Source organism: Sarcophilus harrisii, chromosome 1 (assembly GCF_902635505.1).
Source record: "Sarcophilus harrisii chromosome 1, mSarHar1.11, whole genome shotgun sequence".
Classification (NCBI taxonomy): Eukaryota; Metazoa; Chordata; class Mammalia; order Dasyuromorphia; family Dasyuridae; genus Sarcophilus; species Sarcophilus harrisii.
The window spans coordinates 59,670,436-59,696,061 of record NC_045426.1 but is presented as its reverse complement, the minus strand read 5'-3'; the positions used below and the strand labels follow the sequence as shown (position 1 = coordinate 59,696,061).

General features: G+C 43.4%; 1 protein-coding gene across 3 annotated transcripts; it reads left to right on the top strand.

Moving 5' to 3' along the window:
• The first annotated feature begins 125 nt into the window (after window positions 1-125).
• COPG1 (COPI coat complex subunit gamma 1) lies at window positions 126-21,570 on the top strand. 3 transcript variants are annotated; one of them, XM_031956467.1, is made up of 24 exons: window positions 290-326; window positions 4,463-4,515; window positions 7,070-7,150; window positions 7,381-7,452; window positions 8,267-8,346; window positions 8,571-8,646; window positions 8,798-8,890; window positions 9,374-9,460; window positions 9,914-10,071; window positions 10,157-10,290; window positions 11,150-11,217; window positions 11,478-11,666; window positions 12,224-12,319; window positions 13,292-13,535; window positions 13,800-13,875; window positions 14,290-14,393; window positions 14,771-14,896; window positions 15,328-15,396; window positions 18,104-18,246; window positions 18,606-18,777; window positions 19,272-19,369; window positions 20,201-20,339; window positions 20,566-20,664; window positions 21,171-21,570. In XM_031956467.1, exons 1-24 carry the CDS (start codon window positions 290-292, stop codon window positions 21,299-21,301), a joined length of 2,625 nt encoding a protein of 874 aa, XP_031812327.1. In that variant the 3' UTR covers window positions 21,302-21,570. The 3 variants fall into 3 exon arrangements, with proteins under 3 accessions (XP_031812347.1, XP_031812327.1, XP_031812338.1); XM_031956478.1 differs by lacking the exon at window positions 290-326 and adding an exon at window positions 598-834 and having other exon boundaries at window positions 21,171-21,514; XM_031956487.1 differs by lacking the exons at window positions 19,272-19,369; window positions 20,201-20,339; window positions 20,566-20,664; window positions 21,171-21,570 and adding an exon at window positions 19,037-19,244 and having other exon boundaries at window positions 126-326.
• The last annotated feature ends 4,056 nt before the right edge of the window (window positions 21,571-25,626 follow it).

Genomic DNA, 25,626 nt, shown 5'->3' with positions numbered 1-25,626 from the left:
GACCCCGCTGGAACTGTTTTACATCGTGCCGGGCACGACGGGGTTAATTCGAGGACCTCGTAGGCGGGCCCGTCTGACAGCCCGAAGTCGACGAGGCTAGCTATGCGCAGGCGTCCTAGCGAGGGGGCGGAGTGCGGGAGGAGCGCGCAGGCGCGCGGCGCTGTGAGACGTGTCCCCGGGACTGGGTGGCCGGAAGTGGCCGGAGGGGAGCTGGCGCTGGGGCCGCCGGGGTATTGCTGGTGTCCGCCCCGTCCGTCGGTGCTGTCTGTCCGCGCGGCCGGCCGCCAGGATGCTGAAGAAGTTCGACAAGAAGGACGAGGAGTCTGGTGAGGCCCGGGCGGGGTTTCTGGGCCTGATGCGGAGCGGGGGGGGGGTCCCCCTGCGGCGCCGGCTAACGGGGCGGGCTGGGCCGAGCGGGGCAGGACAACCCGCCGGGGCCGACGGGGAGAGCCTTGGCAGGTCAGGGGTCAGAGTTCTCTGAACTCGGGGGAGCACGTCATCCATCTCTAAGGTACCGAGCACAAGCAAAACAAACGGGGCCGGGGGCGGCGGCAAGCAGCTTCCCTTCGGCCGGGCGTGCGGAGCCCGCGTCTGCGATGCCCGTAATTAAGGGCAGAGTGCGTGCGGGGCAGTAACAGCGCTGCCCGGGGAGCCGCGAAAGAGAAACATGACGGGAGGGCCATTAATGAGAGCGGGGGAGCGATTACGCGCATTAATGTAATACTGACACTGGTGGAAGGGACATAGCCCCACTCGCTCACGGGGTCTGACAAGAGAGGAGTCCAGTCACCCTTCCAAAGAGCGCGGTGCGGGGCTCCAGACGTACAACTACCTGTACGTTGTTCTTATTTGTAAAATTATTACAGTCACTTTTTATTGCCAGAACCCACGCCAGGGTGGTTTTTTACAGCATTGTCCCTTGCACTCGCTTCTGTTCCGACTTTTCCCCTCCCCCAGATGGCGGGCAGTCCTATACATGTTGAATATGTCCACCTGCCTGTACATTCTAAAGGGTTTATATTCTCTTGATGTGAACAGTATGTGTAGATACGAGTAGATGCAAAATACATGCAAAAATTAATAAGCGATTTAGGAGACGAGGTGAGGGAATACAGTAGCAGCTGCAAAAATATCTAGTTTTATTTGAACTGAGTTTTCAAGAAAGTTGGTTATTCTGAGAGGCAGAAGTGAGGAGGGAACATGTTGCAGATGGGAGATGGAGAGAAAGAGAGAGAGTGTGATTGTGTGTGTGTGTAAGTGTGTAACGGCACTAGGGTTTGGCTGGAATGAAGGGTGCGTTAGACGTATGTGTCATAATAAGGTAATAAAGCTGGAAAGATTTGTTTTGAGTCAGTATGAAAAGCTGGAAATTGCAATTGAAGAAGTTTTTGATTTATCCTGGAAGTTGACAGAGATTTTTGAGCAGTGGAATGACCCGGTCAGGCTTTGCTTTAGTTTGCTAGCTGGATGAGGAATGGATCAGGAAAGGGAAGAACTTAAGAGAGGAAGACCATTTGGAAGCTACTGCCATAATTCAAGCAGGAGCTGTGAGCAGAGAAAAAAGGTAGGAATGCAAGAAATGTGACGGAGGTAAAATCGACAACACTTGACCATATTGGATGTGGGGGGTGCCGAAGACTGAGATAGTTAGGAGTACCTGTGCAGGACTGAACCTCAATCCTGTTCAAGCCTTTACACATGTTTCTAGCCATTGAGGTAGGATTCAAAGATATATCCCACTTCAGATGTGGATAAAGGTGGTATCTAGGAAGAGCAAGAGTCACATTCCTATTTGCTTCCAAAGTTTTGAAAGAAAGGATGAGTTATCCCCAGACCAAAAGTAATACTGAGGCAGGACTTGAACCCAATTTAACTGATTCCAAATCTTTTGTTTATTCATTCATTCATTACATTATACTGTATTAGTCATATAATAAAAATGTCTACTACATTCAAAGAGATGCCAGTCAGGTAACATTTGTTATGTCACCTATGTGTTAGGCACAAAGATAAATGGGATAGAAGCCCTTCCTTTGAAGTACTTATCGTCTAATGGTAACCAAAAAGCATTCAGATATAATACATGTTAAATAATTATAAATATGTAAGAGGAATGTCAAAGCACTGTGAGATCAGATGAGACATCGCTTTCAGCTACCTATCTTGGGGCAGGGAGACTTAGAAGTTGAAGTGTTCATAGGATTATAGGTCTAGAGCTAGAAAAAATTGAAGAGTCATCTAGATCATTTCATCTTCTATTTGTGCCTTGAAGTTTTCTTTGAATGTTTGCTGGCTTTTTTTTTTTTTTTTTTTTTGAGTATGGTCATTTCTTCTTCCAGAACTAACATCCTCAGGAGACCATTATTAAGATCTTCTTACTTAACCAGAGGGAGATGACATAGTAAATCTGGAGGAGCTCTATGCATGTTTCATTTATTTTTCTTTTTTTGATATTTCATTTTCCTCCCAATAGCATGAAAAAACAATTTTTAACATTTTTTTTTTAAATTTTGAGTTCCAAATCCTCTCCCTTTGTCCCTTACTTCTCTCTGGGACAGTAAGCAATTGGATATAGGTTATACATCTATAGTCATGCAAAACATATTTCCATATTAGTCATGCTATGAAAGAAAACACAGACCAAAAGAAAAAAAATACCACATACATACATACACACACACAAAAGAAAATGAAAAGTAGTATGCTACAGTCTATACCCAGACTCCATCAATACTTTTTCTAGATAGCATTTTTCATCATGAGTCCTTTGGAATTATCTTGAAACATTGTCTTGCTGAGAAAGGTTGTCACTCATTGTTGATCATAGCACAGTGTTGCTGTTACTGTGTACATATTTTCATAATATAGATCTGCCTATTTTTCTTCCTCCTTTTCCTTCCTTTCCTTCTTTTTTCCTTTCCTCCCTTCCTTTTCTTCCTTTTTTCCTCCCTTCTTTTCTTCCTCCCTCCCTTCCTCTCTCCCTTCCTTTCTTCCTTCTTTCCTTTCTTCTTTCCTTCTTTCCTTCCCTTCCTAATTCCCTTCCTCCTTCCCTCCCTTCCTCTTTCCTTTCTTCCCTTCCTATTTCTCTCCCTCCCTCCCTTCTTTCTTTCTTCCTTTTCTTCCTACTTCTTTCCTTCCTTCCTACTTTCCTCCCTCTTTCCTTCCTTCCTTGTTGGATCAAAGGATACACACAGTTTTCTAACTCTTTGAATATAGTTCCAAACTGCTCTCCAGAATAGTTGTATCAGTTCACAACTCCACAGGCAATACATTAGTGTCCCACATTTCTCCTGTACATGTTTTTTGAGGGTGCAAAGTGGACTCCTTACTACTCTCGATATGGCCAAGAGTGCCAAGTAGAAACTTAGCAAGAGTGGTTTGCTGTTTCTTCTCTTGACTGTAAGAGGGTAAGTTTGTATATAAATAGTAGGAGCCCTAGATGGGTATTCAGAAGGCCTGGCTTGGGTCTCAGCAAGCCACTTAACTTTTCATTTTTCTTGTTTATAAAATGTGAATAAGCAACATCATGTTTCCACTGTACTGGCTTATTGTGAGAATCAAACAAGAGGATGCATGTGAAATACTCCGTTACCCCTAAAGCACTATATAAATGTCAGCAACAGTAATTATCCTCTTAGTTTTGACCTGTAGTTATTTCCCTGAGTTCATCTCTTCTGTGATTCCAATTCTTCCAAAAAACTTCCTTCTTCCCACACCCCCAATCTTTCTACTCCACTGACCTCATTAACTTGCCAGTAAGAGCAGGTAAGGCCTATTCTCAGTTAACAACTGTTAAGAACAGTTCAAAAGGAGGGACAGGGAAGGGTGGGCTATGGGAGATTAGGAAGTTAGGAGGGGAACTCACTATCTGCCGGGGAAACTTTCATGGAGAATGTCATGTTTGAAACTTGGCTTTGAAGTACAGGTAGGAAAGAATTAACCAGAAGAAATAACCAGAGTCAAGAGCCGGGGAGAAGAACTTTTATTAAGGGCTTATTATGTGCCAAGAACTATAGTAAGAGCTGGGGAAACAAATGCAAACAAGCAAGATAGTCCTTGTACTCAGGAACTTACATGTGGAGGTCGGGTGGGATGGGAGGGAAGATCACACGTCAAAAGGAGGGTTGGAAAAAAGGAAAGGATGAGGAATGGTGTGGAGATAGACAGAAGATGTCATGGAGTCTTGGTTCTAGGCCAGATAACTATGATTCGGTCTGAGCATAAAGTTCCCATAGCATGGAGGTGAGGATGACAGCCATGTCCCAACTAAGGGGAGATAAGACTGAAAAGGTAAATTGGGCCTGTGAAGAGCCTTAAGTACCAGGTCAGGAGTCAGGATTTGTTTCTATAGGCTGTGGTAAAATTGCCCTCACTCATATTATCTTCTCCATATCTGGGAAGTTGATGAGGTTCAGGGACAGAATTTAGTATTCACTTTTCTGTGTTCAATCTCAACTTTCAGGTGGAGGCTCAAATCCATTTCAGCACCTTGAGAAAAGTGCAGTGTTGCAGGAGGTAAGTTCCATTCTTTATTTTTTTCTTCCAGTTTTGAGAAGTAAACCTAACTCAGATGGAAATAAAATATCCATAATAAAATATGCCATAATAAAATATAAATATAATAAAATATGCCATAATAGTATTCCATTGCAATCCTATGCCATAATTTGTTCCACCATGCCTCAATTGATGGATGCCTAGTGATTCTTAGGCATCACTAAAAGAGTTGCTATAAATATTTTCATACATACAGGTCTGGCTATTTTCTTCTTTCCCTTTCTCCCTCCCCCCCTCCCCCTTTCATGTTCCAAAAGGGTCCAGATTATCTCAAGCTAATGTTGATTTTTCTGGCTGCATATAACTTTCTCTGGGCTTTAGTTAAGAAGGTCATAGAATCCAGAGCTGGATTTTTATAGAAGTTATGCTCATCAATCCTGCATATCTGATTTATGTGGCTGCCTAAGTCAGTGCTTGACTAAGTCTGTGTGTCTTAGGATCAAATTAGGGTAAGAGTTCTCTAAGATGGTGAATGCAAATTTCTGGTTTGAAACCTATTTAATAGAATCTTTTTAGATCTTATGGCCTTTAAGCAGAATATCGAACACATGTCATGTTTTCATTAGAAAATCCTCTGTTTCTGAGGAATATTCCTTTTTCATCTTTGAGGAATAAAATTTATACAAACAACCAAAAAAAATGTAAGAATGGAGCGAGGAAGCTGCAGAGCATATGGTTAAGGTTTTCTTGGACCTTCCTCAGCCTCACTCTGCTGGGATTTTTTGAAAGCTGTATAAGTCCAAACCTAGGACAGTTAGTATCTAGGAGCTAATGTGACCCTGATTTCTGCTCTTGCCAAGAACTGTTACAAAGTTAGTTATTGAACACTTGCGGAGTAATAAAGTTGCTATTTGGTGTTTTATCTGCCCTGTGGCCAGCAGAGTCCCACTTCTTCCCCTTTTGTGGTGATTCAAAATCACTTTCTAGGTCCAACTAAGAGCTGCATTTATTTATTTATTTATTGCCTTTTTTTTTTTTTTTTTTTTTAATTATTATAACTTTTTATTGACAGAACCCATGCCCGGGTAATTTTTTACAATATTATCCCTTGCACTCACTTCTGTTCCAACTTTTCCTCTCCCTTCCTCCACCTCCTCCCCCAGATAGCAAGCAGTCTTATACATGTTAAATATGTCATAGTATATCCTAGATACAATATATGTGTACAGAACTGAACAGTTCTCTTGTTATAGTGCTGCTTTTATAACAGCCCCTTTTACATTTATTTATTACATATATGATGTATATATACATACATATGTATACTGTTATGTATTATATATATTACATAAAATAAATTTTACATTCATTACAGCCCCTTCAGGGCTAACAGTGTTTCATATACATCATCTTGATTCTCACAACAAGCTGGAATGGTGGGAAGATAGAATTGCTGTTCATATTTTACAAATGAGGAAAATGAGAAGCTAAATAACTTGCCCAGGATTCCCCAGTGAGGAAGCAGCAGAGCTGAGTCTCAACAGGCCTTGTGAATCCCTGCACAGGGCTCCTTTCACACAGTGCTGCTCACCCAGACTGCCACTGCTCCTGCCCTCCAAGCCCTGCTGGCCACATGGGAATGGGAAGGATTAAGCTGGCCTTGCCCAGGCCAGGACTCTCTCACGGTTCGGCTAGCCCTCCTTGCCACCTCTTTTCTCCTCTTGCTCAGCTGAATTCTTCATTTCTGCTTCACTGATAAATTGAAGTTCTTTGCTACAACTTTTGTTTTGTCCTTCATCCTCTCTGCCTTTTTTAAAGTTGCTGGGAAAGAGATGGCTCTTCTCCACATTCTCTTGCTTGCACCCTGGATGCCCATTGTTTCACTCCCTGTCTTATCTTGGGGATCCTTATTTACTGCCCCTTTCCTGTCGCCTGCAGCCATGTTTAGATTTCTTTTTATTCTCTATGCCCTTGAGTTATGGTTCTTCCCACTGAGAGACAACATGAGGGCCAAGAGAATGACAGTCAAGGATGATTCCAAACTTGTGCATTTGAGAAAGACATCTGTCCTTAATTCTGCTGCAGGCCCTACAATCTGCCGGGTTTCTCAAATGCACAAGTTTGGAATCATCCTTGACTGTCATTCTCTTGGCCCCAATATTGTCTCTCAGTGGAAAGATCCTTTCCTTCCCTTCTATTTCTTGTCCATTTCAGGCCTCGTGTTGGAGGCAGGTAGGCTATCTGCTGGCTGAAATTGCTTGGCTGCTTTCTTCCCATCATATAACCTGACATGTTTCCAGTTATCAAAGCTGCGGTGTTTGGGACACAACTGAGAGCTGTAGTAGGCTGTTATTTTACCAGAAACTGCTTTAGTAAGTAGGAAATACTTAGGGTATTTCCTTTGGTCTAGTCTGGTTAGCACCTTTATTAATAACCAAATTTTCCCACCCACAGGGCCATGTTTATAATTGACTAATAATATTTAATCAGCACTTGAACTAGCCAGATTGGAGGACTTAGAACCTGATGAGAAGCTTGTTATCTAATTGTCTTGGTTGCTCTTTCTTTTTAGGCCCGAGTATTTAATGAGACTCCCATCAATCCGCGGAAATGTGCCCATATCCTCACCAAGATCCTCTATCTCATAAATCAGGTAAAAGGGAGAGGCAGAGAAAGGTTTTGGGGCTAAGAAGACAGGCAGGGCTGCCAGAGTCGCTGTCTCATGTTAGCTCTATGGTGGCCTTCGTGTTCCCTGGGGTTCAGCTGTCTGATGGGGGGAGATCTCTGCAGAGCTCCTGAGTCAGGGCAATGACTTGCTAGTGACTTGACCCTTTTTTCCATCATAAAGTTCTTTTTAACTTTATTGTCTTTTGATTCTTATAGGGGGAACACCTGGGCACAACTGAAGCAACAGAGGCCTTCTTTGCCATGACTAAGCTTTTTCAGTCCAATGATGTAAGTGTTGCCTGCTACATATTAATCAGATCTCTTAGATGTCTCTCCCATTTGTAGAAATCTTAGTCTGCCGACAAAATACATTCTCCTGGCTTCTGGCCCAAGCAATGAGAGAGAGAGACAGACAGACAGACAGACTGACAAACAAAGAGAAAGATAGAAAGACAGAGAGACAGAGAGAGAGAGCGCGCAACAAAGATTTCAGTAAGCTCCCTGTGGGGGACACTGAATTCTTGTTGTTACAACAATGGTCTGGGCCAGGCCAGGCTGGACTGGGCTGTCGGTCTTGTCCCAACAGCCTCTCCCCCTCCAAGTCTTTGAGCATTTCTCTGTTCCACTTCTCTGGACGTGGTTCTCAAGACAGAAATTCATTGGGCTGTCAGAATCTCTCCTATTGGCTGCAGTGTCTGTTCTCCAAACAGTGCAGCCTGAGCTTAGAGAAGTTTGGCTTTGACCTTCTCTTCTCTCCCAGCTAAACCTTTATATATGTACCCCTGGCAATAGTGCTCAGCTGTTGTAATGTTAGAGTGGGCCAGGTCTTGCAGGCTTTGACCTTCCCTGATCTCTGAAATCTGTAGAGAGTTAGAGGAAGAAAATGAAATTATGAAAAATGGATGTTATTTGCCATCTGCAAAAGCACAAGTTTCTTCCCAAGAGGCGCCTGTGACTGACTAGAGGATTGGCGTCCATGAGAGGAAGCTGATTGGAGAATCTGAAGGGAAGCTGCCTTTCTCCGTGGCAGAAGTGCTTCTGGGTGCAGGCTTCTTTTTTGTTAGAATGGAAGTAATAAGACTTCTTCTCGTTTTGCTGACAGCCCACTCTCCGAAGGATGTGTTATCTGACAATCAAGGAGATGTCCAGCATTGCTGAGGACGTCATTATAGTCACCAGCAGGTTAGTTTGGGGGGCTGGCAGTGACTTGGCTTTAGGAGGAAATCATTCATTCAGAGATGCTGTTCCTACCTGGGCCCCATTGGTTCCTCGGCCGAGCACCTGTGCCTGTGCCCACTGGGTTTTAACTCTTGGTTAGCAATCCCGAGCTCATGATTTGCAGGACTTATCCATGCGGGATATCTCTGTATTGTGATGTCCTGAAAGATTACTTCTCACTTTTACAGTTTGACCAAAGACATGACTGGGAAAGATGACAACTACCGAGGTCCAGCTGTGCGCGCGCTCTGCCAGATAACTGATGTGAGTGCTCTTTCCAGCCTTCTCCGTCTCACTTTTGTTTCCATCTTCCTGACGCTGCACCCAGACTTCCTAGGTCTGTCCCCCTGTCTCTCTGTCTCCCTTCCTTTCCTGTCCCTGTGCTGACAAGCACACCCACCTTCCTGTCTTCCAGAGCACTATGCTGCAGGCCATTGAACGATACATGAAGCAGGCCATTGTGGACAAGGTGCCCAGTGTCTCCAGCTCCGCCCTGGTGTCCTCCCTGGTATGAAAGTCATAATAGGGAAGTTTGAAGACTAGTGAACAGCTTGGGGTTAGGCACACTTAAAGAAAAATCAAAGCCATCAACTTTCTCATTTATCCCAAATCTATCTAAAAACCACACGTGGGATTTCCCCCTCATTTCTTCCTCCTAAGAGGGTCTGGTTTCAATGAGAAGGGGAAAGGTTGAGTGAGTTGGGTGTGGTCCAATCTTGGGGTAATGGCACTGGGGCAGCTGCAGGTTGCACAAACTACTCATTACTTATGTAATTACAAACTTAAATAGATATGTGTTGGGGGACCTGATACCTATCCAAGTTAGGGGTATAGGATAAGGGGTTGGGAATGCCTGAAAAAACCTGTGAGGTCGAGGTGTGGGATAGCAGGGATTCCAGAGGGGCATTGGAGCCCCCTAATTGCTCCAATGAATACTCTTGCTTAATTGTTTGACCGTCATATTCCCAATCTTCTTATTTTCTTCACACAGCATCTGCTAAAAAGCAGCTTTGACGTGGTAAAGCGATGGGTGAATGAGGCTCAGGAAGCAGCTTCTAGTGATAACATTATGGTCCAGGTGAGGGCCTGGGAGCCAGTCCTGGGAAAAAGAGGGAATCTTTTAGTATTCAGGCACATACTGAGTACAGTGCCCAGCACAAAGCAGGCACTTAATAGATGTTGATTGAATGTTAGTTTGCCATGTTGTCAGGAGCCCGGCCTGAGAGCTCTCATTCCTTCCTTCTCCATGTCTTTTGTTCCCTATCGGTAAATGAGCTGAATGCCATTCTGGTTCATGGAGTATTATAAATATAAGTAAAATCTTACCTAGTAAAAGCTTAGAGCTTTCATGGGAAGAGTTGGGTGAACAGGGCTTCTCACATGGGCCTTCTTGGGCACAGTAGCCTCGGCTCTCCCATCCGTAAAACAGTTGGGGCCTGAGCGGCCTTGTAAGCTGCTCCTGGGTCTGGCTCTGTGACCTCGGCTCTGTGACCTCTGCTCTGAGCTGCCTGTCCGTCTGCCTCTGGTCCAGTACCATGCCCTGGGTCTCCTCTACCATATCCGGAAGAATGACCGCCTGGCTGTCAACAAGATGATCAGCAAGTTCACCCGCCATGGCCTCAAGTCCCCTTTTGCTTACTGCCTGATGATCCGTGTAGCCAGCAAACAGCTGGAGGAGGAGGACGGCAGGTGAGGAGGTCTGTTTCTCTCTAAAAGTAGAGTTCCTTCACCCAAATTGCATCCCCTGAGCCAAGTCTGCCATTCTCCTTGACAGCCGAGACAGCCCCTTGTTCGACTTCATTGAGAGCTGCTTGCGCAATAAGCATGAGATGGTAGTGTACGAGGCTGCCTCTGCCATTGTCAACCTGCCTGGCTGCAGTGCCAAGGAGCTGGCCCCTGCTGTGTCAGGTAATCCCCACCAGGGGGGAAGTTCACTTGGGCATCCAGGGTCCCAGGGCTGGTGCCATCATAAGACAAGAGGCTGCTTTGGTGGAATCCAAGTGGCCCTCCTTGACCCTCCCTCTGAGAAATAGAGTAAAACAACATCTCTTAAATATGGCCTCTGTTGAGTCTGGCGCTGTGCAGCAGAGACGTGTGAGCTGCAGTCGGCTTCAGATTGCTTAGAGGCAGCTCGTGGTTGAGTCTCCCAGAGCCAGGAGGAAACTAGGCATTCTGGTGGGTCCTGCATCCTTGTTTGGTGAAGAAGACTCACACAGATAATTAGAATGAAATGCTGAATCAGGGACCTAGAAAATAAATGCCGTAGGAATTCAGAAAAGGGAAAGCCGTCCTGAGGTAGCAGAGCAGTCCTTCCCAGGGGAAGTCAGCTCCCAAAGGGGCTGGGGAAGGAGACAGTCAGGCTGAGAGGTAAGGGGAAAGCTTACACCTGGGGATAGGACAGGGGAAGATGGAAGTTTTTATATGTGGATGTATTTGTTTTAGCATAATACTTTTGTGTATTTGGTGTGACAAGGGCTGAAATGAGTGAGAGCTTTCCTTTGCTTGTTTAGAACAGGATTAAATTCAAAGAGGAGCATTTACTAATGGCCTTACTGTACAGGGCTTAAGTGGCCAGGAAATCTCCTTTTACTTTCAGTAAGGAAATGGAGCCAGTGTTGGGGTGGGGATGCTGTGGGTTGGGGGAGGATGAGGATTGGAGTAAAGAGACTCTCCTAAACACTTATATTTTCTCAACACACGACCCCTTTCCACTTGGCTATTGTTGTCATTTGGCAAAGAGACCAAGGTAACATGTATCTTCATGCAGTGCTCCAGCTCTTCTGCAGCTCCCCAAAGGCCGCGCTGAGATATGCTGCTGTCCGGACCCTCAACAAGGTAGGGTCTTGAGATGGCAAGGACAGAGCTCTCTGGAGAGGGATGGGGGACTCGAGTCTAGGATCTCTAGGGGGCTTTCTTGAGCTTTCTGTGTTTTGGAGAAGGAATCAACTCTTTTCTTAATTGGACTTCACTCTGAGCCTAAAATTAAGTTGTCCCCAAGGTTAACCTTCCAGAAAGAAAACTTTGGAGAGCTTACTCTGATGCCTCAGAAAGTGAGACAAGTAAGAGGCCCAGCTTCTCATTCTCTTTTCACACAGGTTGCCATGAAACATCCATCAGCAGTGACTGCCTGCAACCTGGATTTGGAGAACCTGGTGACTGACTCCAACCGCAGTATTGCCACCCTGGCCATCACCACACTGCTCAAGACGGGAAGTGAGAGCAGCATTGACCGCCTCATGAAACAGATTTCCTCCTTCATGTCAGAGATCTCCGATGAATTCAAGGTCCTTGGACATGGTGGAAAGCTGACTTGTGAATAGGCCTGGGAGGAGCTGGACTATAGAGGGAGAGAAGCAGACCCTTCTGTTTATGGGGAAGTTTATTTTCAGTTACAAACAACCAATTTACAAAGGTGTAGAAAACTACATATTCCTAACCTTATTACCTTATTATGTTAATGATTACCTTGACATCTCTGGCCTCCTGGGAGAGATGAATGTGCACCTAGTTCTGTCTCTTTGAACTTGGATACTAGAATTAGCCCCGAGTTGGGGCATGGGAGTTGGTCTGCAGAACTTCATTTGTTGGCTTCAGTCTCTGGTGGGTTGGATCTATATAACCTTTTCTAGGGCCTTGGTGTTCTAAGACAGGAATTGCATCACTGGCCATGCCAGTCCATCCTTCCTTTAACAGGTCTCTAAGGTGAGGAAGCAGCCTCACTTTGTAGTTTTGAGTAGAGGCAGAACCATGCAGGAAGAGACTCCCTATTTTGATTTTTTTAACATCCTTAGTGACCTTGGTGCTGGAATGCCTCCTGCTCACGCTTCTCCCTCTGATTTAGGTTGTGGTTGTCCAGGCCATCAGTGCTCTGTGTCAGAAGTACCCTCGAAAACATGCAGTCCTTATGAACTTCCTGTTTACCATGCTTCGCGAAGAGGTGAGACTGAGAAGTCACTACTAAGTGTCCACCACTCCATGGGCAACCTTGAGCCTACCTCACTGTTTCCCCCTTCAGGCTAAAGAGAAAAATCCCTACTACGTTTTCTCTTTCTCTGCCCTTCAAAAAAAATGTCCACAGGGATTAATATTAATGAGATAGTGTCTGTCATTTTCAGTTTTTGCACACAGATGGTGTGAAAACACTCAGTGTTATTTATATTTTATATATTAACATAACTATAAATAGTTATGTTAACATAATATATTATTATAACATGTGTTGTGTTATAACACATATAATAATATATATCATATATATCAAATATAACAATATATAATAAAAATAGCATTAATAATTCATAGTTAATTACTACCCCTGGTTTCAGAGATATAGCAAAATGGCTAGAAACTCTGAGGAAATGCTTCTAAAGGCATTCTTCTGTTTGGTTTCCTGTCTATGAGTTTCTGTGCTAGTAGGTCTTGTAAAGGCTTTCATTAAGTATTTGTGTAATAGTTTCTTGAAATATTTACAACTAAATTTTTGTTTCAGTCACAAATAAATAATTGATTCTTTTTTTTGGGGGTTCAGGTACTTGGGGTTAAGTGACTTGCCCAGGATCATATAGCAAGGAAATGTTAAGTGTCTGAGACCAGATTTGAACTCAGGTCCTCCTGACCTCAGGGCTGGTGCTCTGTCCACTGGGCCACCTAGCTGCCCCTTTTGATTCATTCTTAATTAGTATCTCTTTAGAAGTAATCAGTTCTCTTTAATTCTAGATAGTGAAAAATAGGAGCAGGTGGGTTAGATATGATTCAATAGTCTTTGTCTTTACAAAATGATTCATGAGTTGAGAAAATTTAGAACAATTAGTAAAGTGGGACCCATGGTCTATATTCCAGCTTTCTTTCCCTGACGATTAGTATTAGTTGAGGAGAAGGTCTCCATGCCAAGCTCTCTGCCTCATTGCAGGGTGGCTTTGAGTACAAACGGGCCATTGTGGACTGCATCATTAGCATCATCGAAGAGAACTCAGAGAGCAAAGAAACAGGGCTGTCCCACCTGTGCGAGTTTATCGAGGACTGTGAGTTTACTGTGCTGGCTACACGAATCCTGCATCTCCTGGGCCAGGAAGGCCCAAAGACCAATAATCCTTCCAAGTACATTCGCTTCATCTACAACCGTGTGGTCTTGGAGCATGAGGAAGTCCGGGCAGGTGGGTCTCAAGAATCATGGAGTAAAATGTTCATCCAACCTGGATGGGGCTGGTGTGCCTGAGGCCAAAACTGAGGACCGTGTAGTGGCTGCCTGACAGTGACGGGGGTCACGTGGTGTAAGGGAAACCGAGCAGTATTAGAGTGATAGCAGTAGGGACTGAGCTTTTGCTGGGTGTTTGGCATCGGGGCTCATGTCTCCTTGAGCTGTCCCTGACACCAGGGACAAGGTAAATACTAATTAGTGTTTTGTGCTGTGGCTGCAGGTGCTGTTAGTGCTTTGGCCAAATTTGGGGCCCAGAATGAAGAAATGTTACCCAGCATTTTGGTGTTGTTAAAGAGGTGAGTCCCCTGCTGCCTGAGACAGGTCAGAGGTCTTTCTGTACCTGTATTCCACCAGGGCCCAGGATCAGATTCTGTGTGGTGTTTAATACTCCTGTTCTGTCCCAGAGAGAAAAGATAGGTAGCTTTCATTTCTTGTTTGACGATGGGCTAAAGGCTTAAGTGAGCAGAGCTTCAGTAGAGTCACAGACAAAGTATTGCTCCCATCTCAAGTTCACATTAGTGCTATTGGAAAGAAATCTCTATAGAGATTTCATTTTGTATTTCCCAAGTAATGGTAGTGAGCAATGGTTCTTATTTTCTCTAGAATTAATGAGAATTAGAGGATCCTTCCAGTGCAGGAAAATGGACCTTGCTTGGATTAGGACTTCCTTCTTGTTTCAAAGACAGGAGTATTCTGTGTTTTGTCTCTAGGTGTGTGATGGATGATGATAATGAGGTGAGGGATCGAGCTACCTTCTATCTTAATGTTCTGGAACAGAAGCAAAAGGCACTGAATGCTGGCTACATTCTAAATGGTAGGTAATTGAGAAACCTTAGGGAACCGGGCCTTTGGAAGCTTGGGCCCTCTCAACATCCCAGGGCTACAGATCCCTCACTTAGCACCGGCGGCCTTCTGCTGGGAGTCCATGCTGTTATTCTGTCACAGGATGTTCTTTCCTGGCTTATCTCTGGGAATAATAGAATGCATGACTAGGCATCTGAGGCTCTTTGGAGAGGAGCTGGAGCAGCATCATGGCCCTGGCACCAGCCTGGTGAAGCTATGGGTCTGGGGACAGCATGGGGTGCCCCAAGACCCTGATTCTTTCTGGAGAATTGCTAGTGGATGCTCTGCTTTCATTCAAATAAAAGTGTCTGGCTTTGACCTGAACTGACTTCTCTCCCTCCTTTCTAGGTTTGACGGTGTCCATCCCTGGCCTGGAGAGGGCGCTCCAGCAGTATACTCTCGAACCCTCCGAAAAACCTTTTGATCTGAAGTCAGTCCCCTTGGCCACGACCACCATTGCAGAACAGAGACCAGGTGATGGCTTCCCTTTTGCTCCAAGGGGTGTGAGTGCTGAGGAAGATCAGGGGGTGCCCTCTGGTGGCTGAGAGACCTCAGTCTGGCCCTAGCCATCCCAGCTGGTCCTAGAGACCAGAGGCTTGGGTGCCCCTACTCAGAAACTTTGCCTGGAAGAAATAAATACTCTGGTCTGCTATGGCTTTGAGGCGAACTCTGGGTCAGACGGAGACTTGTGTCTCCCTTTTTATACAATCATGGACATCAGGGGTGCAGGGAGCCCCTCTAAGCACTTTCTCCTCTTTTGGAAATCCATGGATTATGCCAGATGAACTCTCTAAGGCTCTGGTCAACAGTGCCGTTTTGTGGTCCCAAGAGCCAATTAAGGCACATAAGTCACAGTAACTAGACTATGGCTGTTTTATAGTTATGTGTTTATTTCTTTCCTGTAGAGAGCACTCCTATCACAGCTATCAAGCAGCCTGAGAAGGTAGCGGCCACACGACAAGAGATATTCCAAGGTAAGTAATGGGGAGGGGAGTTAGAGATGCTGAATCTTCTGGGGTTTTAAAAATCATTCCTCCCTCACATTGTTGCCTCTTTGCTTCTAGTTGAGAATCAAAGGTCCCCAGTGCTCAGTCAATGCAATGATAGCCATTAGTTCTTAAGGAGGCAGGTGGTATTTGCTATTATAATATCCATATTAGTTGGCTTCCCCAGATGTTTCCTGTTTTCTTATCCTAGCTCTTTTCTTCTGTCAGTGTGTTGTCCCTAAAATGAAAACAAACTCCATAAACTAGTTAGTATCACCAAAGATCATCCATCCATTCACTTCCTATTTTTTCTTTTTAAATTTCTTTGGGTTACATTTTAAGTTTTTGGACTATCTCTCTCCCTTCTCCAACTTCTATTTTTAAAATAAAAATTGTATTAATGATTTTGGGTTTTGTGCATCACCAAAATTTTTTTTAGTATCTCCTCTTCTTCCAGAGAGCCATCCCATAAAACAAATAATATTTTTAAAGACAAATAATATTTTTAAAGACAAGAGAGAAAAAAATCAGCAAAACTAATCAATACATTGAAAAAAACAAGAGAAAACACATACGTGTACCATATTCTAAAGACTTTCCACCTCTAAAACCATCCCTCACTTCCAAACAATGCTCCAGTCCCCTTAAGAGACTAGAACAGGGGTCCTCAAACTTTTTAAATAGGGGGCCAGTCCACTGTCCCTCAAACTGTTGGAGGGCCGGACTATAGTAAAAACAAAAACTTTGTTTTGTGGGCCTTTAAATAAAGAAACTTCATAGCCCTGGGTGAGGGGGATAAACGTCCTCAGCTGCCAAATCTGGCCCACGGGCCATATCTTGAGGACCCCTGGATTAGAGTATCAAATACCATTTTAAAAAATACTCAATGAAGTAAATTCCAACATCTACACAAATCCATTTGAACATTTAATAACAAAGTGCTTTATTATATGCATATATATCAATATATATATATATATATATATATATATATATGATGAGAAAGTTCTTTCTAATATCTAAACTCAGCTCTATATATACTCTCACAGTATTTTTTATTCTGCTGTAGACTATTTCCAGACTTGTACACTTACCTATACTTTAACCTCTGGGTAATACTATATTATTCTCAAATGCAGATCTTCTACGAGGTGTGCTGTCATTTAACATCAGTACTGGATAGTCTAATGCAACTGTTCATGCTGTAAAAAACAAAAAATAAAAACATCTTTTGTTTATTTAGGATTGTAAGTAATTAACAACTGAGTGAGTGTTACCTACAGGGCAGCAGGCTTTGTGAAGGAAATAGGATCTGAGTTGAGCATTAAAGAGGAGGTATAGTTTGAATAGCTAGAAGGGAAGAAGAAAGTGTTCTAGATAGAGCCAGAAGCAGGAGGTTGTGTTGAATCAACAGTGAATATAGCCACATGTATGCATGCATGTATATCTGTGTGTGTGTGTGTGTGTATTTTCATGTGGCCACACATATACACATGTCCATTCATCTGTGTGGGTATTGGCCATATAAGAAGACTGCTATAAGTTTGTTAGCTAATCTGCAATGGGATAATCATTTTACTTATTGCTGGTTGATCAGCCCTTCACTTTCAAACTCTTGTTTGAGTCTTCCAATCTCTCCTTCTTTCCTTTCAGCTGAGAAATCCATCTCATGCTTTATTGAGAAAATAAAGACTATCATCCTGAGCTCCTCCCCTTCTGTTTATCTCAAACCCCCTGGTCCCACACTCTCTTCTTGTTTACTCTGGTCCCTAAGGATAAGAAAGATCTTCCTTTTGACAAAATCAGCCCCTTCCATCTTCTCCAGCAGATTGCCTCCTAAATTGTCAATTTCTCCCTTTCCTTCCCTCCTGCTTTTAAATATGTCTTAAGTCTCCCTGCTCCTTAAAAAACTTTACTGGACCTCCATACCCCTTCAAGATATTGTCCTATGTCTCTCCTCCCTTTTCAGCCAAAGTCCTAAAAAAAAAATGTCTCGTTAGTTCCACTTCTTCTCTCATTCATTTCTTAACTCTGTCACTCACTTTGGATCTCACTGCGTAACTGACATTTCCCATTCTGAAGCTGCCATTGATCTCTTATTGCCAAATTGTGTGGTCTCTCTTTACAGTCCTTGTCCTTCCTGGCCTCTCTGTGGAGCACCCCTTCCTTCCCTACCAGCTTCCTTCATCTTGATGTCCATTCCAGCCAGTCTAGCCTTCTTGCTGTCCTGGCATGTGGTGCTTCCATCTCTTCCCATTCTGACTTTGTACTGGGATGTGTCTAGCCTTGCCTCCCCCTTGTAGAATCTCCAATCTCCCTCAAGACTCAGCTTAATCATCACCTCCTACAAGAAGCCTCTCCTGATCACTAACCGGCCAGGGCCTTCCCAAACAGCCTTGCGACTACTTTGTATTTATTCTCTGTGTGTTTGCATATGGACACTTTGTCTCCTTCAGTAGAATATAAACTTCTTGAGAACAAGGCCCATTATTTCTTTTCTGTGTTTGTAGAGTCACAAGGTGACTGCACATAGTAGATATATTGACAATATCTACTATTTTGATACATCTGCTTTATTGATAAATTTAGGATTAGATAAGGAGAATTGAATGGAAACCTTTAGAGATTTGGAAATCTAAACAGAACTAGCTGATGTGTCATAGGGAGTCAAGTGAACGTTGCTTCTTGCTTTCAGAACAATTGGCAGCTGTGCCAGAGTTCCGAGGGCTGGGCCCCCTCTTCAAGTCCTCCCCAGAGTCCGTGGCTCTCACCGAGTCTGAGACGGAATATGTCGTTCGCTGCACCAAGCACACGTTTCTCAACCACATGGTGTTCCAGGTTGGTAGGGCGGTCTGCTTTTTGTCCTTGCTTATGGGCCAGAGGGAGATGTGTAGGATGTGGGCCTGGGTGGATGTAGACACCAAGCTCCCCTCTCTCGCCCTCCCTGATGAATGTCCTCCATAACCCAGGATTGCCAAAGGGACAACATTGTATCTGGTGATTCAGCATCAGTGAGAAGGGGGTTTTCCCTCTGCTCTTCCAGAAAGGGAAAGGGCTCCCTGGGCTCCTGAAAATGAGCAGGGAAAATGGCATCAGAGGCAGAGCAATAAACATGTGGGATTACTGGGAGCAATGGAGGCTGCTCCCCTGAGATCTGTTGAGGCCCCCAGACTTCTCTTAATGCTTCTCCCCCTCAGTTTGATTGCACAAACACCCTCAACGACCAGATCTTAGAGAATGTCACGGTGCAGATGGAACCCACAGAATCCTATGATGTCCTCTGCTACATCCCTGCCAAAAGCCTGGCCTACAACCAGCCAGGGACCTGTTATACCCTCGTGGCCTTGCCTGAAGGGGACCCCGCAGCTGGTAAGCTCACTCCAAATGCTGCCCGCATTCCTAGAGAGATGCACTTTAGAGCTTGGACAGCACTATTTACTGTGAATATGTTCTTTAGAATTGGGAAATTGGGTTTTAAGATTTTAGGGAGAGTGTGTATGGGCATGGATCTATAACTCCCTCCCAAGCACAAATTTCTCTCTCCAGTTTTGATGTAAATAATTTCTTGTGCATCATGTGGCCATCACCATCACTTAAAGTCTCCTCTCTTTTCCATTATGTTTTATAGTGTATTCTGCATCTGTGAATGTCATAACAGACTATCACAGGGAGAGTCCTACCCTCACCATCACTGCGTAGCTTGGTTCTTGGGCTACGCCGTAGAATTGCTCTTGGCCCTGTGGTTTTTTCTGATAATGTAGGAGAACCCCCAAATTTAAAGAATCAGTCTGCCTCTTGACCACTTGGCAGCAGTGCCTCTCACCGTGTCTGGAGTTACACTGACCATCAGCTTCTCCCCACAGTGGCCTGTACTTTCAGCTGCATGATGAAGTTCACAGTCAAGGACTGTGATCCTACCACTGGAGAGACTGATGATGAAGGCTATGAAGATGAGTATGTGGTAAGTGTCGGGGACCAGGGATGTCTGATGGCCAAGCACCCTCTTCTTGAGATTGTCTAAACCAGTTCTTAATCTGGGATTCAGAGGTGTCCTTAAACTTAAAGGGGGGAATGACAATTTTGTTTTCACTAATCCAGCCGAAATGTAGACTCTCCTCCAATTAAAAAAAATATATTCTGAGAAGAAGTTTGTAGGCTACTGTAGACTGACAAAGGGGTCCATGATATAAAAAGGCCAAGAACCTCTGATCAGACTATGTTCTGGGCTGGAGGTGTTTGATTGGAATCCTAATATATTTGCAGACATTTGTTGGTTTTTAAGTTAATAAAGTTCTGGATACTTTTGGCTTTGAAGACATCTCTTTCTCAAGTCATTCAGTGGCTCGATTCTGTTTGCTAAGTCAGTTTTAGGCACAAACCTTTCACGACTCTGAGGAAGGCAGAACTATAACTCTGATTTCACCTGAAGCATTTGTGGGGGTTTTGTTTGTTTGTTTGCTTTCCTGAGGCAATTGGGGTGAAGTGACTTGCCCAGGGACACACAGCCAGGAAGTGTTAAGTGTCTTAAACTCGGGTCCTCCTGACTTCAGGGCTGGTGCTCTATCCACAGCGCCACCTAGCTGCCCCCTGGAGCATTTGTTTTATCTCCCAAGTATTTGTTCTGGGATGATACTGGGATCTAAGTCAGAAATTGTTAAAAAGGATAGTAAGGATGGGGGCTCTGCTCCCCACCCTGTCCCCCGCATGTGCGAGTTGCCGTACAGAATGACCAGCCTTCTTAAACCCTTGGGGGCACCCCACACTCACAGACTGTCATTACCCCTTCCCATAGCTAGAAGACCTCGAGGTAACACTGGCAGATCACATCCTCAGGGTTTTGAAACCAAACTTTGGGGCAGCCTGGGATGAGGTGGGAGAGGAATTTGAGAAGGAAGAAACCTTCACTTTATCCACCATCAAAACACTTGAAGGTAAGTTACAGACCTGAAGCAGTTGCTTCCTGATTTTTGTATTGACCCCGTATTACAATTGAGCATGGAGCCTGAAGTGTCTTCTCCCTCCCCTGCTTGGGAACAAGGCCTCCTGCAGAGCACATCCTGTGCCCAGGTGCATGCCCCCTCTCTGTGATTTCTTTGTAGCTGGGTGGGGTGAGCAGAGAGGCGTCAGTTGGCGGTTATGTCTGGGCTTTTTTTACAGAGGCTGTTGGTAACATTGTCAAGTTCCTGGGGATGCAGCCCTGTGAGAGATCAGACAAAGTACCTGAGAACAAGAATGCTCACACATTGTTCCTTGCTGGTAAGTGCCTGTCCCCAGGACAGGAGGGAGCCTGAGCCACATATCTGATCAGTGCCCTGTTTCCATGCTGACAGAACGCCCCCTTTTCCAGAGGCCTCCCATCCCTCACTGGGAGTGTAATATTGCATTTGCAGATTTATCTGCAAACAGAGTCTGCTTCAGTGCCCTGCTTACCAGCTGATCGCCGCGTTCAGTGTCAACACCAGTCCCCTGGGATGCTCAGACAGCTGCTTTGCAGTTCTGGGTTTGGGGACTGTCCCCACCAACTGAAGCTTCTCGTTGATTGCTATTCTTGGCACAGCACTCAAATAACTCAGTCAGAGCCCTTCTGTCAGCCTCATTAGTACCAATTTACTTAGACGGTAGAGTTCCGTGTTTGTCCTTATGTCATGTTTTATGCCCTAATGATGTGGAAAAGCAGTGCTGACTTTCTACAGGACCTTTTTCCCTCTTTCTAAAGGGCCTCCTTTCCTATCCCGATAACAAAGACTCGTTTCTTTCTGCAGGAGTCTTCCGGGGTGGTCACGACATCCTTGTGCGCTCAAGGCTGGTCTTGACAGACACGGTGACGATGCAGGTTACAGCCAGAAGCACTGAGGAGCTCCCTGTTGACATCATCTTGGCATCTGTTGGCTAAGGAGTTTTTCCTCTTGGGCTCAGCACCCTCTGACACTACGACTTCAATGGGGAGAGTGATCCGGGAGATTCCCCCCCTTCACATGGACACAGTGGAAACCTCCCTTTGGCAATCGCTTCTTTGTTAAAATTATACATTTCTGACTTTTTTAATTAGGTGATTTTGTTTTTAAGGCCCAAATGGTACTTGTTTCAGCTTGTGCTGAAGTTTGCTACCCTACCTGTTGGCTGGCCTTCAGATGAATAAAGTTACCACCTACTATCTCTGAATTGTGTCCTTGAAAGAGTCCTTCCTGACTATATCATTCAGCAAGTAATGAATATCTACCCTGCCTATATTACTCCTTAAAAAGAGCTTTGTAGCCTTTTCTTGATAAAGTTTTCACACAAAAGAAATCCTCAAGAGACCCTAAAAACTAACAATCTCATAGGCTGCTCATTAGATAATGAGAAAACCAAGGAGCAGTCATAGTACAACCCCACTCTTTGTATTGTATTGTATTTTTCTTTTCATACTGCTATTTAGATGCTGATCATTTACAAGAACCCCTAATTTTGTTCCGGGTCCTTCGATCTCAAGAGTTAGAAGGGACATCAGAGACCATATGATTCCATCCATCCCTGAACATGGATTCCCCCCCTATGACACTCCTGCCCAGTGCTCTTCCAGCCTTTGCTTGTTTGATGCTCTCCAAGTGGGGCAGGACCCCACTTTCTCCCAAGGCAGCTTTCTCTTTTTGAAGCACCAGAACTGACCTCTAATCTGTGGGTGGCCAGAATACTCAAAGCACATTAGAGATAGGAGAGTCTACCCCTAACCCTAAATTTAATCCCAAGTGGGGAAAATGACATTTGTGAACAGAAGCTGCCCCCTCTTCTCTTATCCCACAAAGGAGAGCTTAACATGATGTTCCACCAAAAGCAGGTCTTAAATATCACAAATGGGCTCGATTATGTCATCATATTTTGGTCTTGAGTTAACTGCGGGAACAGCATTGTCTTAAGTTTTCTGCAGGGCACGGAAATGGAGTTCTGTGACAGGAACAAGATTGCAGTATCCATCAGTGACAAGAAACAAAAATAATGAATATGTGATGGATGGCCCTGGGAAATGGGGGGAACCACATCCCTCAGGGAATACCTGGTACTAGTCCAAACAATACACTTTGCCAGACGTAGATGCCATCCTAAGTGCAAAGGATTATTGTTACACCAATACAGATACAGCCTGCTGGCTGGGCCTTAGCTGGGAAACAAAATATTTCCAAAATACTTTGAAAACATCTCCTTTCTAGCCAAAGTCTGAAAGAATCCCCTACTCTTGTGGCCATAAAACATAGTAGGCAGGTATGTGTTGGGATATTTGCCCAGGGGTTTAGTTTCTTGAGGGGATCTCTCTGGGAAGTATTTCCTAGGTAATTTATTAAAAAGCAAAGGGGCCAAGAATGTCAGAGCAAGAAAATATCAATTCAATGCTTGAATCAGGGCCTTGGTGCCTGAATATGTAACAAAAGGGGAGAAAACAAAAACTAGCACAGTGGATTCAGCTTCCATTCCAGAAATCCTGGGACAGCTCTCTCATTTGGATGTCAGCTGCTTCTGGGTCTATCCACTCAAAAGTGGGGGCTTACTTCAGATGATCAGGATTCGCTTATAGTTCCTATAATTGTATTAAATCAGGTACATCTCAAATTACTTAGAAGGCTCATGATGGACTTATTCTGAGAAGGGAAATTTACATATTCCCAAAGGAACCAAGAAAATTTAACCATTAACATCAAGTCCCATCTTACAGAGACAGAAGCAAACTAAACACTTAGCCTGGGGGGGAAAGTGGGAAGAAAGGGGGTTGGAACCAAAACACAGCAGACAGAACAGTTGCTTAGGGGACAGACCCTGAAGAAAGGAAAGTCTCAGATGTTTCACGTAGCTATCTGATTCCTAGACATCTTTTCTTGCACAATATACTTTATTCTCAGGAATTCTAAAGGGGGTCTCTGTTTCTCTATAGGTTAGTTATAAAGTTAAAAAGTTTTACAATTTTGAAACCTCAGAGAACTTTAGTCTCTATACCATTGACTGTTACCATACTTTTAAAAATTTTTATGAAGCAATTGGGGTTAAGTGCCTTGCCCAGGGTCACACAGCCAAGAAATTTAAGAAAGATTCAAATTCAGATCCTTCTGATTCTAGGGCCATTGCTCCTCTACCTACCTGCCCCTGTTGTTTGTTTCCTTACCTAAATCCTGTACTTGATACAATGTTTGATAGGACTTCACTTGTAATATTCTGGTTCTAGTACTTTTTCTTAGGAAGCTCACTTAACAGCCTGTCCTGCCTTTTAAAATTATCAGATATTTTAAAAATGGGAAAATACTTTCACTGCCATTATCCATATAATTTATGTGCAAAATCCAATTAATCCCTAATTAATAAAACCTTTATTATCAAAACATACTTAAAACCTGAATTTCTATGATTTTGGAAGCCAGTAATATACATCTACATATAGTTTTTAGAGAAAACAGTCTAATCCTGTTGCTTTTTCCAACATTTAGTATCCTGTTAAATTAGAAAGCATTTACAGTATATCTTTATCTTATTACCTTGTCTAATCATTTTCCTCTTTCGAGGATATATCATCCCTATATTATAATTTAGCCATAAATATAGGATAAAATTGTAAAATGTTCAAACTTGAATCCTATTATAATAACTCATAGATGTTTCAGTTTCAATCTATTATTTAACAGATTTAGTATTGCACTTATAAAATTTCTTGATTATAGAATTTTGTTATTAAAGGAAAAAGAGGAACATAATTATATCATAACAGGGGGAACACTCCCTTAGTTCTGTTAGGGAAAAAAAAATTCCCTTAACTCTGTATGATTCTAGGCCTGAGTCACATCTGACAGCCAATCATGTAGTGACAGATTCTTTATTTTTTTTAAATAGCTTTTTATTTACAAGTTATATGCATAGGCAATTTTACAGCACTGACAATTGCCAAACCTTTTGTTCCAATTTTTCCCCTCTTTCCCCCCATGTTCTCCCCCTGATGGCAAGTTGACCAATACATGTTGCATATGTTAAAGTATAAATTAAATACGATATAAGTATATATGTCCTAACAGTTATTTTGCTGTACAAAAAGAATCGGACTTTGAAATAGTGTACCATTAGCCTGTGAAGGAAATCAAAAATGCAGGCAGACAAAAATAGAGGGATTGGGAATTCTATGTAATGGTTCATAGTCATCTCCCAGAGTTCTTTCTCTGGGTGTAGCTGGTTCAATTCATTACTGCTCTATTGGAACTGATTTGGTTCATCTCATTGCTGGAGATGACCACGTCCATCAGAATCGATCATCATATAGTATTTTTTTTAAATCACATAGTATTGTTGTTGAAGTATATAATGATCTCCTGGTCCTGCTCATTTCACTCAGCATCATTCATGTAAGTCTCTCCAGGCCTTTCTGAAATCATCCTGTTGGCCATTTCTTACCAAACAATAATATTCCATAACATTCATATACCACAGTTTATTCAGCCATTCTCGAATTGATGGGCACCCACTCAGTTTCCAGTTTCTGGCCACTACAAATAGCTGCCACAAACATTCATGCACATACAGGTCCCTTTCCCTTCTTTAAGATCTCTTGGGGATATAAGCCCAGTAGAAACACTGCTGGGTCAAAGGGTATGCACAGTTTGATAACTTTTTGAACATAGTTCCAAATTGCTCTCCAGAATGGTTGGATTCCTTCACATCTCCACCAACAATGTATCAGTGTCCCAGTTTTCCCACATCCCCTCCAACATTCCGCATTATCTTTCCCTGTCATTCTAGCCAATCTGACAGGTGTGTAGTCATATCTCAGAGTTGTCTTAATTTGCATTTCTCTGATTAACAATGACTTGTAGCATCTTTTCATATGGCTAGAAATAGTTTCAATTTCTTCGTCTGAGAATTGTCTGTTCATATCCTTTGACCATTTATTAACTGGAGAATGGCTTGATTTCTTATAAATTAGAGTCAATTCTCTATATATTTTGGAAATGAGACCTTTATCAGAACCTTTCACTGTAAAAATGTTTTCCCAGTTTATTGCTGGGGTGGGGGGAAGAAGGGAAAAAGTTGGAACAAAAGGATTTGCAACTGTCAATGCTGAAAAATTACCTATGCATATATCTTGTAAATAAAAAGCTATAATAATATAAATAAATAAATAAAAGCCCAATTCATGTGGGATAACATTCAGATTAAAAACTACTTTATCTAACAGCATTTCTGTTTTACAATGGTTTCTCAAATTTTACA

What these genes read in the sequence shown, in the direction of transcription:
- COPG1 (XM_031956467.1), top strand. Translation starts at nt 290, where the DNA reads ATGCTGAAGAAGTTCGACAAGAAGGACGAGGAGTCTG. An exon ending in AAAGTGCAGTGTTGCAGGAG is followed by an intron (nt 4,516 to 7,069) that starts GTAAGTTCCATT and finishes CTTTCTTTTTAG; the next exon opens with GCCCGAGTATTTAATGAGAC. An exon ending in ACGACAAGAGATATTCCAAG is followed by an intron (nt 15,397 to 18,103) that starts GTAAGTAATGGG and finishes TCTTGCTTTCAG; the next exon opens with AACAATTGGCAGCTGTGCCA.